General features: G+C 39.8%; 1 protein-coding gene across 1 annotated transcript; it reads left to right on the top strand.

Moving 5' to 3' along the window:
- Nucleotides 1-566: 566 nt before the first annotated feature.
- Nucleotides 567-1,682, top strand: drd1a (dopamine receptor D1a). The gene has a single exon (XM_085369335.1). It carries the CDS (start codon nucleotides 570-572, stop codon nucleotides 1,680-1,682), a length of 1,113 nt encoding a protein of 370 aa, XP_085225461.1. The 5' UTR covers nucleotides 567-569.
- Nucleotides 1,683-18,621: the final 16,939 nt, after the last annotated feature.

Here is an 18,621-nt window from a genome sequence, read left to right as displayed (position 1 = left end):
TTTACTTAAAATAGCCCTAATAGTCTTTTGCGTAATCAGCTATATTAACAATCAGAGCTATTATATAAACCACAACACAACAAACCACAAAAAAGATATATAACATTTAGAAAATCATGCATATTTATGATTACTTTTATCTTACACAATATTGAATTTTTCTAGACTAATTCATTTCTTTTAATCCCCAGGGCTACTGATGTGTTCTGTAAGCAGACAGAGGATTCCTGCGATTACATTGGGTTTGGGGCTAAAACAGAACAAGCAGAAGAGAATCAGTGACTACACCACTGCACTGAGGAATTAAGGTACAACTACCTCTCCATCAGTGCAGCTCAGATGATGTCAAATCTATTTTACAGGGTCAGAGGGCAAATGACTGTCCCAGAGAGCATTTGCCTGAAATGTCTCATCTTTCGTGATTTATCAGACGATAAACTGATGGAGACTTTTCGCAGTAATGGAGAACAGGAGCCTCATAGAAACTAGTGGATAAAATGTAGCAAGACTCTTCAGTATGACATAAGCAAAGAACCCCCTCCTCCCCAAGCACACACTCACTTTCAGGGATGGATCCCATGAACTTTACAACTGTCATCGACAATGGGTTTTTGGATGAGGCGCCATCAAGTCGTGTCCTAACTGGCTGTTTTCTCTCGCTGCTCATCCTCACCACCTTGCTGGGAAACACTCTGGTTTGCGCGGCCGTCACCAAGTTTCGCCATCTGCGTTCTAAAGTGACCAACTTTTTTGTGATCTCGCTGGCCGTGTCCGACCTATTGGTTGCCATCTTGGTGATGCCCTGGAAAGCAGTGACGGAGATCGCCGGATTCTGGCCGTTTGGCTCTTTCTGCGATACCTGGGTAGCTTTTGACATTATGTGCTCCACAGCCTCAATTTTGAACCTTTGCGTCATAAGCCTGGACCGCTATTGGGCCATCTCCAGTCCTTTCCGCTATGAGAGGAAGATGACACCCACAGTGGCCTATATTATGATCAGTGTGGCCTGGACGCTGTCTGTCCTCATTTCCTTCATTCCAGTGCAGCTCAACTGGCATAAAGCCCAAACCAAATCTTACACTGCTCTTACTGGGTCCTCTGTTTCACTGGCATCAAACGCTACATCTTACCCAGAGAACTGTGACTCAAGCCTGAATAGGACCTACGCCATCTCCACCTCTCTTATAAGCTTTTACATCCCTGTGGTCATCATGGTGGCCACCTACACACAGATTTACCGCATTGCCCACAGACAAATCAGGAGGATCTCTGCTCTAGAGCGGGCAGCCGAAAGTGCCAAAAACAGACACGACAGCATGGGCAGAGGCTCCAGCATCGCAGACTCGGAGAGCTCCTTCAGGTTGACATTCAAGAGGGAGACAAAGGTGCTGAAGACGCTGTCAGTGATAATGGGGGTGTTTGTGTGTTGCTGGCTCCCATTTTTCATCCTCAACTGCATGGTGCCCTTCTGCGAGCAGTCGAGCGGAGGGGAGGCTTTCCCCTGCATCAGCCCCACCACGTTTGATGTGTTCGTGTGGTTCGGCTGGGCTAATTCCTCCCTAAACCCCATCATCTATGCCTTCAATGCGGATTTCCGGAAGGCCTTCTCCATCCTGCTGGGATGCCACAGACTGTATCCAGGAGGCCACGACATAGAGACGGCCAGTCTAAACAAGAAATGACTCACAACTCTCTCACAGCACTGACTCATCCCTTAATTCTTAAAACAGTCCAAGAGTTCCTGTTGCAGCCAGTCTGATTGACTTGAAATGCAAAGACTGCTTTCGTGCGCTAACTCTTATTTTGACTGAAGGGTACGACGACCCCACATGCATCCATGTTTGCATTAGGTGAATGGTCTGCCTTTGCGATGTCTACCATAGCGGGCTTGCTGTGCTCGCCATTGTCTCTACACTGTCTTCAGATGGGAGAAGCTCCTGATAGAGGAGAGAGGATTTGGGATTGAGATTAAAATCCGCCGCTGTTGCACCAGGGATCTGGGAGAGCAGCGGTGCTGACAAGCTCTTGGGATAGATAATCCCATGACTGGGCAGCACACACCCTAATGATGTCAGACACTGCTCTCTTCTATATCATCAAACACACACACACAAACAAACACTGTCAAAACATGCTCCCCGAAATATCATGTAGCACCCAGCATGCACACTACAACAACAAATTCCATGACAGCACACAGAAACACTGTTAGTCTTTACACTGACATTTCAGGACCTGCAAAGACTCCAGCAGTAAAGCATCAAGCCAAATTATGTTGAACATATGTACAGGTAAAGTACATCCACAAGTGACTTAATATTACAGCTAGAATGAAAAGTGAATAAATTCAAGTGTAAAAGGAAATCCCTAAGAAGTGGAGACGTAAAAATGTGATCTGAATCCGTATAGGATGCAGAGATGGGGAAAAACAAACCGACTGCCTCGTTACTGGTTGAAATGTTATTTATAAATCATCGACATTTCGAATCATTATAACTTTAAACCAAATTTACAAACTTGTGACCTCCGAAATGACACCAGTCAGCGGCAACATTAAAACCATTTGCCTAATATTGTGTAACACTTTGGGCCCTGTGGGTTGTGAGGTGGGGCAACGGTGGATTGCATCCTGGAGATGCTCAACTGAAGATCTGCTAAGTTCGGAGGCCAGGTCAGTGCCTCGGGCTCTTCTTGTGTCGAGTCATCCATGAGCAGTTTTTGCAGGGTGGAGGGGTGCCTTGACCTGCTGTATTCAGGGAATAAGTTGCCACTGGGTTGTGTTTGTTCTGCCGCTATGTTCATGTGGGTGGAATATGTCAAAGTAACATCTAGATAAGTGTTTGAGCCCAAAGTTTCCCTGCAGAGCATTCCATTTTTACCAGATAAAGAATGTTATTCATTTTACCTGTTTGTGGTTTTAATGTTGTATCAAATTGCCTGATTTTTCCAGTGCTTGAAAGTGTTTTATTGGCAGAAGACAGTATTGTACCTGCTATGGATGGGATTATTATGGGATTATGGGTTCTTTATGTGAAAACTGAAATGGGTTGGTGTAATGTTGTTTTATGTTCCTGTGAAATTGAACAGAAATACAGTGTCAACTGGTGACACACTTCCTTTGTGCAATAAATTGCATAGTGAAAGCACATCTAAATGACAATTGTGTCATTTTTTGTGACCGTTATTTACCATGGGTCTTGTTCTCACTGATTTTGTCACAGTTCTTATTGGTTTGGATGCATTACTGAATTTCTCTGTGAACTCCAACAAGGCAATGAACACAAGATGCCAGACAATCAGCCAGCCTACAGTTTAGAGCATTAAAACTACTGCTTTTCTGAGTTAAACCTAACAAGACGGACAATGCAAAAAAGCAACTTGTAGCACAAGAAAACCGCATGGCAGGCAACGGGACTCTCGTACAAAATATAAGTTAGAAGGAAACAGAGGAACACCATAATTTGTAAGAATTAATTAAAAACCACACAACTCTATTGGGAAATAAAAGTCCACTTATCAGCTGTTTTACTTCACTTGAAACATAAATGAATTTTGGTGTAATAAAGATGTTTTTTAAAAAACTTATTACATCACATCATTCAAGTTGCTAGTTTGACATGAAATGCATTAGACCACAGTTTAAATTATGCTTTAGACTGATTTTTACATTTATTTACTGCTGTACTTAAACTGCAAATTTAATAATATGTTTTCTATATCAAATGCATCTTTTCATTTCCACTAAAGCCCCCCAAAATAAAAAATCAGTAATCGTCAGAAGAATTTTGCTCATCAAAGATGAATAAACAAGACAAATCTTAATTATTATTATCTTTATTATTTTAGTGAGGCCACTATGTTCCCATATAATGAAGAAAAAATGGCTCATGTTTTGGAAAATTATCTGTCTGTTCTGGTTTCCTGTCTGGAAATCTTTCATCAGTAGCAGAACCCCAGGAAGTAATGAAATAGTCCTGCACGTATTGCAATGTAATATAAACCCTTTTTATACCGCAAATCAGAATTAATTTTAGAGGTGCTGGTAAATATTCTTTTTAGCTTTGGAGAAAGTTAGCATTTGCCACTGCTTCCAATCTTTTGCTAAGTGAATTTTTCTCTTGCTAAAGCTGACTTAGTTTGCTAATGAGCTTTAGCTTCTTCTTCTTCTTTTTTTTTTTGAAAATTACCTGTAGAAGTATTAGTAAACTTTGATTTTAGCTTTGAAAAAAAAAAACTTTAAACAAAGCCAGTTAGCATTTTTACTGCTTCCAATCACTGTGCTAATAATTCTGTTTCTGTAGGCTTTAGCCACCATTGCATTCAACATTACCTTAATTTTTCAGGCCCAGGGGTTGTTGCTTGGGTGACAGGCACAAATTCATCTGACAGACATGAGTGGTGTTGACCATCAAATCTAAATCTTGGCAGAATCAATCATGACTGATAGATGTTGTGGCCAAAACTGTGAAAATAAGACCCAGCAAATATCAGAGACATAACAAGATAAAGAACATCATCATTAAGATCTACCGCTAATCTGTTAGCCAGAGTGAGAATTCATGACAAGCAAAAGCTGTAAGTGTGTTGTGAGTGAATATGCAGGTGTTATATTGGTTTTACTACTGTATACATGTTATGTTACATTCAGAAGTGTATAAAGCCATCAGAAGAAACAGCTGTGCAATGTCTGCTTGTGCATGTGGAAGCATCAGTGCACATGTTTATAAATGTATATTTGTCCATTTTCATGAAATCCACAGGGTGTGTGTGTGTGTGTGTGTGTGTGTGTGTGTGTGTGTGTGTGTGTGTGTGTGTGCGTGAGATAAAGAGACAGAGTGGCTGCACAGCCTTGACCTCCACACATCAAATTACCTAAAGCCAATTTCACACCAGCATCCAAAGAGCAAAACCTAATGGGATCAGCTGCGCTTCACATCTAACATTTCACTCTCACATAACCCTGGTGTTCATGTGTTTGTTCAGTCCGGTGATGTATTGCCATCATTTGTAAAGTGAAGCGCCTAATCAGAAGTTGTGAATAGCCTGGCATAATAAAGGAGTGCAACCATTGTGGCACCTCTTTATCCCCACTGTTGGCTTTGTTTCTTTCTTTGATTGCATTACAACATTTCCCACTCTATCAATTTTTAAACAATACCAAACGGCTAAACAAGAACTTTGATTCCGATGCACCTTTGTCGCCTCCGTGTTTCAGTTCCTTGTTAAAAGAAGAGGATAAGGAGGATTGTAGATTTTAGTTTGCGGTGGTTCCACTGTCTGTTATGGATTTACCTGTGACAAGAACCTAATCCACTCAGATGCTTCAATGGGGAGTACGAGGGAAATTGAAGTAGTTGAAGTGTGAAAAGACAGCAGAGCAACGACAAGGACGAAATAAATTATATTTGGCAAGACCCAGTTACACACTCTGTTCCACATTAGCCTGCTGCGTCGTCTTAAAAGATAAATCACACTCAAAGATGGTTTGACATGAAGTTCATGTTCGGTAATGTTAATGAATATCTCTGTAGATGCGTCGTAAAAATCAGAACTTGATTAATTTTTCTGTAGAACTGTTGCTTCGTCTTGCTGGTCAACCATATTAAAATAATTACGGGGCAATAAATCCCTCTCAATAAGCAGCAAGTGTAAGAAGTGACATCGTTCAGTTGAATTAAGTTAATGCTCATTATAAATATGTAAAAAACTATATACTGTGAGAGAAACTCTTCCTCTCATGGGCTAACACACAGACACACACGCACGCAGAGCTGTCCTTTAAAGGCCGCTTTCTCTTGGCTCTGGACTGTCCTTGCCTCTAAGAAACCTCCTCAAGCGTGCCACGAGAAGGGAACAGCAATTAATTTGAGTGACATCATTCAGAGTGATGGCTGAGGTGGCAACAAGACAGTGTGTTTGTGTGTGTGTGTGTGTGCGAGGGAATGTGTGTCTGTGATGCAGTGCTACAACTGCTAGCTCCAGTGCCCAACCCAGAGTCCTTGCAATGTCATGTGCACTCGGCGAACACAGAAAATTTCTGTTTGCTGCCCTTTCTTTCCCTCCTGTGGAACTTGTGATATTCTCAGAGCAATCCTGCCTTTTTGGATTGGCACTTCAGAAAATGGATGTTAGATGTGGTAACTTTAGATGATGCTAATGACTGGCCTTAGGGAAATGATTTACTGAGACAGAGAGCGAGAGAAAAAAGGGACAAGGAGACAGACAGTCTTATGTAAGAATCAAGCAATGGCAACTTAAAAAAAAGAGACACAGCGGATGCTGTGTAAATATCACATAACCCACCAGAAAGTGTCATCAGTCTGACTGCCGTCACATATATAATGAAGGATCCTGTAGTCACATACTGTTTGCTTCAAGAAAGATACACCTGGTGGATTTTTAATGCCATTAATGATTCCTCTGTCACCTCCCCTCCTCAGGGGAGGTGATGGAGAATTAAAATGCTATTAAACAGTTTGCCATAATCTGTATCACTCTCCATTAAATATGTATTATTCAAAACTGTCAGAGCTCTTATAATTGCACTAGAGCCTAATGCATTTTTAATACCTCGCACAACACCAGGATAAGCATAATTGAGAGCGAATGTGTTGGTGGCTGCAGCCAAAGTGCATCAACACAGTTACATGCTGAAAGTCATGAATACACTTTGCATGTTAAAAAACACCTTTTAACTTTTTTTTGTCTGCGTCTGGTCTCGCTGGTGAAATCACCAATGTTCTATGATGATTTTCGATTATTTTGAGGTGAAAGAGCATCAGCACAATCACAACACACACCCAGCCACTCAAATTCTCTTTGTGTCGGGGTCGATGGAGGCTCTCTTTGCAAATGGCACAGCAGATTCAAAAAGCTTGTCTGATTTTGGCAAAAGGCTGCTCTTCAAAAATAGATACATAAGCTTAAGCCAAAGGTTGCCCTGCAAATCTTTTGACCTTTAGTGCCCGTTCTTTGCGGCAAGCCTTTCATTCATCTTTCTGATTTTGCTCTTGCTCACCATTTCTCTTTCTTATCACACTCCTCCGCTCTCTTCCTCCACCCTCGCACTGTTTACTGTTCGTGCTACAAACCCGCTGGCATTACTGCGTTACCATTCGTCACTCTAACTGGCTCCAGTGGAAAGGACATGCCCTCTGACCCCACCACTGGGAAAGGACCAAGGGAACGAAGAGAAAGGAATGCTCACACAGAGAACTTCAAAGAGATAAGAGAAAAAATATTTATGCGAGGGAGGGATGCACAATAAAAGACTGGTTTAATTTTAGCAAACAACCAGCTTACCAAGAGTTTGGTCTACTAGTTTGGTTAAACATAGTACAGTATACTTTTGCACAATACTGTACAAAAGCCTCAAGCTGTGTATTCTTTATATTTTTATAATTATATTTTGCGATTTATAAAAAAAACATGTAAACATAAATCAAACAGTATATAAGGCCAAAACAGGCTTTTTGCAATTCCAACAATATTTGATATGACCATGTTTAATTCTTCAGTACAGCCTTAATTCTCTTTGGGAAGCTTTCTTCTAATCTCTTTTTAAGTAAAATTCAGGAATAGTTCTCTAGCCTTCTTGAAAGACATTCAGACCTCTTCTTTGGATATCTGCTGCCTTTTGTTCTGTTCTCTGTCAAGATATTGTTGTAATATGACTTCACTTCAAGCTACACTACATGAGCCCTTTCTCCCTTTCTTAAGAATGGCTTCTTGACAGACTCCTTTCCACTGAGACCATTTCTGCTGAGACTTCAATGAACAGTAGATGGATCCGCTGAAGGGCCAGTTGCATCTCTCTGGTCCTGTGTCGGGTCTTTGGTGGAGTTTTTCCTATTTCTTAAGCCCTTTCCACACCAAACATGTAGACACAACACTGGTTCATGCCTTGAGTTATGTGCATTTTTATGTGTGAGTGGTTATCATGTCAGTATTAAGTAGATCAGGGGTGTCAAACTCAAATACACAGTGGGCCAAAATTCAAAACTGGAACAAAGTCGCGGGCTAAAGTTAATATTTATTGAAATATATTTATTCCTCCAGATATGAGAATGAATCTTTTCTTATGGACTCAAACACGTTTTGCTGAAAAACTGAATATGGAACAAGCAAAGCTTAATACTAAACAATATATATATTAGCTGTATAATACCAGTAGGCCAGCTCTAATAGTAATTTGGTATGGCTTCACGGGCCAAATGTAATTAGGCTGCGGGCCAGAGTTTGACACCTATGAAGTAGATCAACAAAAAAAATATCCTAAGGTACAAAGACAGGTCTGAAAATGAGTGAAAATTTACAATTATCCAAGGCAAAGAAATGTGTTGCGTCACGAATGGCAGAAAATTTTAAACAGACCACAGTGGAAGACAAAGTGAGTAAAATCTGGCAGATGGCAAATAAAGGTTGTGTTTATGTGGCTCAGGACCATGTTCATGCTGTTTGCACCGTAGAATGTTACACTAGGACACTGCGTGACTTTCTTACCCTGGTCGATGAATTCACACACACAAAAAAAGCCTAAAAACTTGCAAAAGCAAGTTTGGTTGTTTTTGTTTGTTTGCTTGAAATATATTTCAAGCAAACAAACAAAATGTTGGTGTGCACAAATATGCTGTCAAGTATCACAAAGAAACTGAACATGAGTACTTAGAAGTCCTGCTGATTTTCTGCTGCTCATGTATGTCTGAGTAGTGATGTGCAGAACAATGTTAAGTATGTAAAAGTGTGGAATTCTCAGTTTCTGTATCCCATCTGAGCTTATTCTAAAACCTAGCCAGAGATTAGTTGATGCTGCTGATGGTGAAGAGGTGTATACTTTAGGTAATCCAGATTCTAGTAAAATGCTTTCCGCAAAATGCCATCACCACGGCTTTGTAGTCGCATCAATCACATATAAATCTGTGATGTCAAAGCAAGTTTTAAGATATTAAACTGTCAGATAACAGAAGAAAATAGTCATACTCATGTCTTTCTCTATTTGGCTTCTTTCTAGCAATCTCTCTTCAGGCCTTAGTAAATAAAAGGAGTACAAACACTCTTACCATTTAATTTTCATATTTTTCAAAAGTGCATGAGAGCAGCACAAGCATGACTCAGCACATGCAGTCATCAGCTCCAAAGCTCTCACATTCAGCACTGCTCACTGTTTAGCTCATTTAGGCCAGACAAACAGCAGCCATCATTAAGCCCATGAAGCAGGGCAACTATCTCCCAGTTCCCAGTAGATTTGGCAGTAATCACTCAGTTGCTCTGTGTCTGACAGCTCATTCAGCTGATGATGTTTTTTAAAAAGACATCTTCTCCTGCACAAGCTAGCTGATTAGCATTAGCATCACCACAATTCACCTCTGGGGCATCCTACCAGCAAGAACATCAACATTAGCATCATTAATAGCATTTTCTCCACTTAGAGCTGTCTCTGCCAGACAGCACCTCTTCTCTCCCCAACTAAGCTGCAGAGCGTGGCTGGAGTGGACAACATCCCTGCTGAGAACACTGTTCACCCTCCAAACTCATTTGCACCCAGCTTATTATTCAGTGTATAATTTGATTAGCTTCCACTGCTTTGGCTTGTTACTCATTTAATATGCTTCAGCAATGTTTCCTTCTCCACCTCAATGACAGTTTGTGATATGCTACCAAGGCAATATAAGCCGTTTTTTAGCCAACATTAAATCTGCTTTCTATAGTGGATTGGGTCAGGACAAATCAGGTCAGTTTATTTTTTTAGCTCATGTCCCCTGGAGGTCACTCCATGAGACAAAATGACCAACCACTGGTTTGTGAAGTTCCGATCTGGAACCTCAATGTTAGCAACATGGCTGCTTTTGCGCTGCCTTGCTAACACCAGAAGCGATTGTATTTGGAAGAAAAAGTGGAGTGCTAAATCCTCAGCTAATGATAGCAAGCTTGATTAACCATGGAGATTAACTAGCTTTTGGAGTCCGCCTCAGGACCGCCTCACCTGGAAATGCCATTTTTGGCACCAGCCCCGGAGGTTGCTGCCTGAGTCAGATATGACGCTGAATAATAATACCATCCACAGTACCTCTGTATGTGACTGAATAAATGCTTAAGCCTTGATTAGACTTTGACTACATTTGGGGCGATCGTGGCTCAAAGAGTTGGCAGTTCGTCTTGTAACCTGAAGCCCCGGCTCGGACAGTCTCGGTCGTTGTGTCCTTGGGCAACACACTTCACCTACCGCCTACTGGTGATGGCCAGAGGGGCCGATGGCGCAATATGGCAGCCTCGCTTCTCTCAGTCTGCCCCAGGGCAGCTGTGGCTACAACTGTAGTTTGCCTCCACCAGTGTGTGAATGTGAGAGTGAATGAATAGTGGAATTGTAAAGTGCTTTGAGGGTCTCGAAATGCGCTATATAACTGCAATCCATTATTATTATTTATTGGGGTTAGGTTAATTGGTGATTCTAAATTGCACACAGGTGTGAATGGTTGTCTGTCCCTCTCTATGTTAGCCCTGTGATCCTTGTAATCTGTCCAGGGTTTACCCTGCCTCTTACCCTATAGTAGTTAGGCTCCAGTAAGCTGGATAGACTTTCTGCATCTGTAAGTACGCTAGGGTCCACTTGTGTCCGAACGATGGAAATTTTGTCATCGGATGAGTATGTGAGGGTCTGTATGGATATGGGTGTGCTGCTAATTTTTCTTTGTTTTTGTTGTTTTTTTCTGAACGCGTGGACTTGACTGACCACAAAGAAGTTACATTGTAATGCACCAACTACAGTGCATGCCAAGTGGTGAACATTAAGCACACTTCAAGCGCTTTACTCATCTTAACGTTTTCAGTTAAAAGTAAAAAAAACCAAAAAAAACCCAACCCAAAACTAAATGAAAGCATTAAGCAACCTGATGGATACAAATGCACAGACAATGCTGTGCAAGTTAATGTTACATAAGATGTAGCTCAAAATTTAGTTTCTAAAGTCAACTAGATAACAATCACTTCTGATTTTGCTTGTAAAATGAGCTGTTTTTTGCTAGCAACCACTGAGTCATTTGCTATGTCTACATGACAAAGAAACCACGTGTTTTGCTTTTGCAAAAGGAAAAGATGTTTCACAGATGGGTAATGTGTTACTCTTGCACATAAGTGAAACCCCCATATGAGGTGGTGAGAAATGCACTCTCATTTGAAAGCAACTAGTTTCTGCTTTCATTCACAGTTTCTCTAATCTGGCAACACGAAAAACCAGTGACAGCATAGTTTGACATTTTCATCAATTGTACCAGTTTCTTGTGAACTTTTTCATTTCTCTAGACCCATACCATTCTTATTTATAGTTTTTAGATTTTCGCTGGCAATTAAAGGGGTTCTCCACTATTTCACACATTTAGTTCAGTTTAGTCATTACTAAGGTCACTGTTACAGCAGCTGTAATAGTAACCTTAAGGAGAAGTGGAGGGGCAGTCAGCTTTGATTTTAAAATTTTTGTATTAAACCTTATTAACCTTAACCTTAATAATAACCTTATTATTCATCATAATTAAGTATGTATAAAGGAAAGAAAGCCTATAATGAAGCTCTATAATGAACTGCACAAAGCAAAGGGAAAAGCTTATTTAAACTGTTTTCAAGAGTCAATGTATTACCTGATAAAATGTGAAATATGAATGACAATTTTTTAAAGGAATGACTGAATTAATGGCTGAGCAAAAAAAGTTATTATGATAATTATATAAATATGAGTGTTGTATATATATTATATATATTGTCATGCATGTGACACAAAAAACGAATAGCGAGGTAAGGGGATGAAAAACAACAACCCGAATGAATGTAATGCCAGGCATAAATTTTAAGTCCTGTTCTATGCATGTGAAAAGGAGATTAACAGAGCGGGAGGACAGTACAGGCGACCACTCAGCAACAGACATCCCACTCGAGCGATGGCACTGTGACAAGCTGAACAAACATCCCCAAGAGAGAGACAGAAAGAACAGGAAGGAGGAGTACGGGGGGAGGGAGATAAGGACAACGAGATGAAAAGACGGTTTGAGAATTAAAGAAGAAACTGGGAGCAGATTGAGGCAAGGTCTATAATAAGAGAGAAAATTACAGGGCTAAAGAAGTAAAGAGTTAATCGTAGAAAGAAAATAAGTGGCTTTTATTGTATCTGTGTTAACTTAGTTGATCCGGATCCATATGCTGGTCAGGGTAAACGAGGAGTCGTTTACGCTTTAGTACAATACCGCCACCATAAAATGTTATCGTCTTCACTAATACAGTGGTGTATAGACAGAGGGGTGAGATCATATTGAACTTGTGCAAACATTTTCTGCTTTAACCTCCATAACTGGAGCAAATGTGTTCTATTTGATCACAGGGTTCTTTTTTTCAATCATTTAATTGGAGTTTGAAAATGCAGGTTTTACTCATCGCTACTTGGCTATATATATATATATATATATATATATATATATATATATATATATATATATATATATATATATATATATATATTAGGGGTGCAACGATACTCGTATCGATATCGAACCGTTCGATACAGTGCTTTCGGTTTGGTACGCATATGTATCGAACAATACAAAATGTTACATTTATTTTATCAACTTTTCCTCTGACGATGCTGTCTGTGTTGAGAGCTCAGTGGATCTGCGTTTGACTACTCCGCCTAGGCTGCACTGTCCAGCGCAGATCCACTGAGTGCAGCGCAAGCTAGCGAGACAGAAGCTAAGCTCGTTGCAACATGGCAAATTGAACCTCCCCCACCCTCATTCATATCTGGCATTTGGAACTATTTTGGTCTTCATGTGAAGTATGACCCTGAAGGTAAGTGCGTCATGGACAAAAGTAATACAGTATGTCGAATGTGCCACGCAATCCTCAATTACATGGGTGGGAACTACTGCGTTAGCGCAGTTAGCTCGTTAACGTGTTGACGCCGTCCAGCCCCACGCACGGGGCGATCCACGGTAGCTTGTTAAAGGAGATTTGCCGTGTTGTGGCGTTAACAGCACTAGTGGGAACACAACGAATATGACTGCACATTTACGCCGACATCATCCTAGTGCAAAGACAAGTGGAAGCAGACAAAAACAACAAGCACACATGCTACAAACTTTACCCGAGTCATTTAGACAGCCGTTAGCACATGATTCTCCTTATGAGAATATACCCCAGAAGAAGTGTATAGTATAGCTTTTATTTTGGAAAGAGACATTTCTCCGTAATAAACTCTCTTTTCCAAAGATGAGTGATTTCTCGATCCGATAGATTTATTATTTTATCCCCTTGTTGTTTCAGCAACATTAAATTTAAAAACTGTACGTTTGAGTTAAACTATATATTTATAATTTTAATAAATGACAAATTAAAAAAGCGTGAACATTTTTTGTATCGAAAAAATATCGAACCGTGACACCAAAGTATTGAACCGAACCGAACCGTGAATTTTGTGTATCGTTGCACCCCTAATATCTATATCTATATCTATATATATATATATATATATATATGTGTGTGTGTGTGTATATGTTACAATGTTTCTGTTGTAGTATTTTTAAAACACACAATATTTTATGCAGTGACTGAATCAAGACACCAGGATTAATAATGAACTGAGTACAAGATATGACCAAAGAGAAGAGTCAGGAAAACACAGTCTCGCTCAGATGGGCCAGAAATAGAAGCATGTCAAACATTTATTTTTGCAGTGTGATGGTACGATGGCTGTGCAACTGTGCTGTTTTTTTTTTTTAATTCCATAGGAGGGAAGCAGACAGCGGACACAATTTTGTCTATTTTAAGAAAGGACTTGTCAAGCGCAGCAGGAGGCTCTTTTACCCTCTGGAAAGTTCAGATGGGACCACACGAGCATAAACAAATGTGCGCACACATATAAAGAGAGCGGCACAGCTGGGGGATTGTGGGAACAACGATTGCAGAGCTTTCTTTTGGTCCTATCCGAGTACCATAAAATGCTTTAACCCTTTCACGTAAATATTTAATGGCACATTGCACTCCAGCCCCCTGAAAACTCAGGATATTCTCTCACCTTCATTTACCTTATTACAAGATAAATTTAGACAGGAGAGGACGGCTAACAGGATGTCGATGGCATCTACCAAAGAGCATGATTTTATTATTACTAAGAAGTGAAATGAAGTTCCCATAGGAGAGACTACCTCAGCCATCTGTTCTGTGATTCAGCAGCAACATGACAGAGAATAAAGTAGAAAATCCCAAACAATTCACCAGCTCACCAAATGGGACTTTAACCCATATACCTGCTGTAAGCCACGTCAGGGCTTACTGTGTAAATAAGAATGTAATAAGACTCCTATACGGAAAGAATAGAATAAACAAAGCATCTGTATTTAAATGGTTTGTATGAACACCGGGGAGAGGAAGTGGAGATGAATGGTTTTTCTGTGGACTGCATCAGTCGTCTTTAATTGTCCCAGATTGAAGTCTCCCCTCCTGTTTAGACCACCTACTGTCCATCAATAATTCAATATGTGAATCCCCAACCATGCTTGCCTCATTATATGAACTACCAGACTGACCAGTGACCTGACTACAGCTAGCATATGTGTACACTTTTAATAATAATTGTAGATAAAAAAAAACAAGGACACACTACTCACAGTCCTTTCGTGATGTTTTACTACTGCCCACATGGTCCAAATTACTCTAAGTTGGATTTTGAAGTCTGCCAAGTTTCCATAAAACCATTACATCAGAGACATGGCTGTGGCAGCCTTATCTCCTTATGTTTACTTCTCCTGCCATCTAAGGCTTACAGAATGACTCATGAATGACTTTTGAATCTGTATTTATTTTTTTAATGTAAGTCTACAAAACATTTTAGTTAATTATTTTAGGCCACGCACTCAAATTGAATTCTACATTTTTCACTTTTTTCTCTATCCTTTTAAACCTTTTACTCTTAACGCCTAAATTACATATTGCGTCTCAGTTGAAAATCTTTACCAGGTACGCTGTGTAATTTGTTGAGAAAAAAATGGTGACAATGGAAACCCAAATTATCAACTCTTTGATTGATTGATTAATTGATTGAATCTTTATTTTGAACATGTTGAAAAAGTACAACAACATAGAATTAAAAGAGACAAACAAACAAAGCAAAACAAAAGGAAAACGAGCAAACACAACTACAAATAACTTTTATGTTCATAAAAGGAGCAAGAAGAAGCGTAAGCTTATTTAATCCCATCCCCTTTCCACTATCTAGTAATCAATAGACTACAGAAATACCTCATTGCAATTACATTATATGTTACATGTTTTTTTAAATTTATATATATATATATATATATATATATATATATATATATATATATATATATATATGTATTACCAAAAATCAAAGTCAGATTTGTTCATGTGAACCCTTACATTAGTGAACATTATGTACATTTAAAAGCTTGATTTAATTTCATTGTTATCTAGCTGAGAAATATGTTTTAACCATAAGGGCTTATTCTTTCTGGCCCATAAGCCAGAATTGGCACGCCAAAGACTCCAACCCAGCCCACTGGAAAATATGAAGGAGGACATAGATTTTGGACATATTTTCATAAGCTTTAAAGAGCTTTTCCTACTGATAAAGACTCCCCAATTCCCATTCATATTGCACAAAAGTAACTTATTAACAGATTAGTATTTAAATGATGATCTAATATAGAAATGTCTATTTTCTACTGTTGGTCCACAGAAACTGAATAAAAACTTTGCTACCAGAACATTTTTACACATACAGTTTAAGCTCAAAGAGCCACACTAATAGATTCCATTTATTTACTACAGCTGCATTTCTCCATCATGTAAAAAACTGCTGTTGTAATTGCTAAAATATTTTTCTTCTGTGTAGATATCTGATGACTCACAGAAAGAGGAGTCAAAGAGGTCACGGTTGGCCATATGTGCATCCCTGCTTTAATCAAAAGTCAAAACAGAGTAAAAAGTTACTACCTAGCTCGCCCTTATCCATAATTACCATTAAATATATGTAAACCAGCCTTTGTGTTTCTGTGTATGTCATGACACCTAGTGCGTTACTAAGTTATCACAAAGAGATGGGCAACTAGGCCTCCTTTAGTACAATAGAGCCCGTGGGGAAGATTTATGAGTCACAGGATCTCAGGAGACAGCAAGGAGAGACAGATCTGTGAGGAAACACAGACAATGGTGAAGGCTAAAGATGTCACTGCTCTAAAAAGGCTCAGACACGGGGTACAAACCTCCCACGGGGCAATGTATGGATGTCACTGGGAGATGCTAATTCAGTTGACATTAGTGTGTCCTATCTGCAAGAGTTACTTCAGAGGAAACAAAATAATCTAATCTTAGACGCACAGCATGTCGTAGGCTTACAGTGAAATAAATGAGGAGAAAAACACTTTGTAATCTATGTGCGAATACGATACGAAACTGTAACAAATACGAAAGGTTGTGCTGTTCTTTCTTTACAAAGGTCAACAACTGTAGTGCTGATTCCAGCTTTGTTCACCTCAGTGCTTCAAAAGAGAGCTGGGGCTTGAAAGCAGAAGACCTACACGAAACAGTGTCAGGACACAAAACATCAGGCTGCTGCTTTATAAGGAGGGAAAGAGCAACGATAACCTGGGAAAAAAATGCACAGCAGCAGAGAAAAAAAGCTCCAAGGTGAAAAAAGGAATATGTTTAAGGTTAAGTTTAATATATATAAAAAGAATATCCTAGAGGTTTTTTTTGTCTCATTTTTAATTACTTTTTAGGTTGTCTTGTTGTATGCCCCAGATCGTCACAAAAACAGTCATAACCCATGAGAAGCTTTCTGTCTTATAACCTTAAAGCCAAAGCTTTTAGGTGTTCCTTTATGTTTAAATAGGTCATCCTGTTTGGCCAAACCTGCTTGGGGGCGATATCTCTTGAAAACCAGCTGAAAGAACGAAACAAAAGACACAAAGTGCTAGAGGTGGAATTACTGGAAGGATAGGACAAGGTCTGCCTCTGTGTGTGTTTGTGTGTTTTAGTTAAGATCAAGTTCCACTGATAAAGAACTTCTGAACTTGTTAGTTTATCTAAGCCACAGTTTGTGCAAGTGAATGGGAGTCTAATTACACAATGACTGCATCATCGTACACCAGGACTGAAAAAGAAAAGGAGGCAGTAAAGCAGAGGACAAAAAAGTGTTCAGAGACGCAGATGAGAACCTAAGAGTGAACGGCAAAGATGGAGGATAGAGCGGGGTTGTTCAGGGAAACACCTGCCTGCAAGCTTTGAAGACAAGATAAAAGCATGTCATGTCTTTCACTGCACTTTGAACAATACAAGTGCCAGTGTGCGGTGACTCTGAGTGCATGCACCCCAACTTTTAAAGAAAACTGATAAAAATACACAAAACAGGATCAAAAATATTCAGGGATTTGACAACACCCGGAAAGGATTCAAGTGAAACAACACAACCAGATATAGGAATGCACTGAAAATACAGAAAGACATCATGTGATCAGTGTCAGTAGCTGCATGAGTCACCGACAGTCATACCTTAACCGTGTCCGTCTCTGTTTAGTGTCAGTCTGTGCTACACTGTGCTATCTCTATTTTCTTTTTAAATGCTCCACGTGTTGTCAAATTGGTGAAATGTTTTCTTGGTTTGCTTGTGTTTTTTTCACATGAAGCGTACTGAGCTCTTAGGCCCTAAGAGCTCATACTTCACATGAAGACCCTAAGAGCTTGGTGTCCCTAAGACTTAGGGACACCAAGCTATGCTTTTAACTCCCCTGACCTGCAAGGTTTGTACCAAAATCAAAAATTATCACCACACTCTCTCCCCTCCATCCCACCCCTCTTATGTTTGTCATAGCTCACATTTCTGCTTCCTTCCTGAGAAGTGATCCTTACATTTGTGTGTTTTTCTCGTGTGCAGTGAAGCAAGCACTGTATACCAGGATTGAGTGCGCAGCTGAATCTTAAAATGTTGATCTTGGATTTCAGTTTGCCATACAGGCAAAGACAGCAGAGGAGAGATGCAGGGAGAAATGCCAAATTAAGGTTTCTTTTTTTTTTAAGGAATGGATTTTACTGCTTCATTTAGCCTAAAACAGATTTTTACCAAATTTGCAGCCATGTTTAATACAGTACTGTGCCAAAGTCTTTAGCTACCCCTCATTTCTTTATATTTTTCTAGAAAAAATGGGAAATAGGTGCAGCAATTTACTGAAACGTGCAAACATAAATTGATATATAATAAGGCAAAAACATGCATACATTATACAATTCTAACAATATTTGGTGTGACCACCTTTATTCTTTAACACATCCTGAAGTCTCTTAGGCCACTTCCATCTAATTTCTTTAGTTAGTCTTTAGGAATAGTCAAAGGAGCTTGCAAAGAAAAGCGTCTGGACTTCTTTAAGTTGCTTGAAGACGTTTCACCTCTCATCCGAGAAGCTTCTTCAGTTCTAAGGTCAAATGGTGGAGAGTCCCAGATATAAACCTAGTGGGAGTAACCCCCCACAGAGGGACAAAAGGACCCCCTGATGATCCTCTAATCGCCTGAGCCAAGGTGTGAAACTGGGCGTGGGTCCCAATCAGCCAGAGTTTCGGGTGAGCCCA

Source organism: Diplotaxodon limnothrissa, linkage group LG2, assembly GCF_057381915.1.
Source record: "Diplotaxodon limnothrissa isolate DT_005_m linkage group LG2, D_limnothrissa_male_GT1.1, whole genome shotgun sequence".
NCBI lineage: Eukaryota > Metazoa > Chordata > Actinopteri > Cichliformes > Cichlidae > Diplotaxodon > Diplotaxodon limnothrissa.
This window is presented reverse-complemented; position numbering and strand designations above follow the sequence as displayed.

Excerpts from the sequence above, each read along its gene's own strand:
- drd1a (XM_085369335.1), top strand. The coding sequence starts at position 570 with ATGGATCCCATGAACTTTACAACTGTCATCGACAATGGGTTTTTGGAT.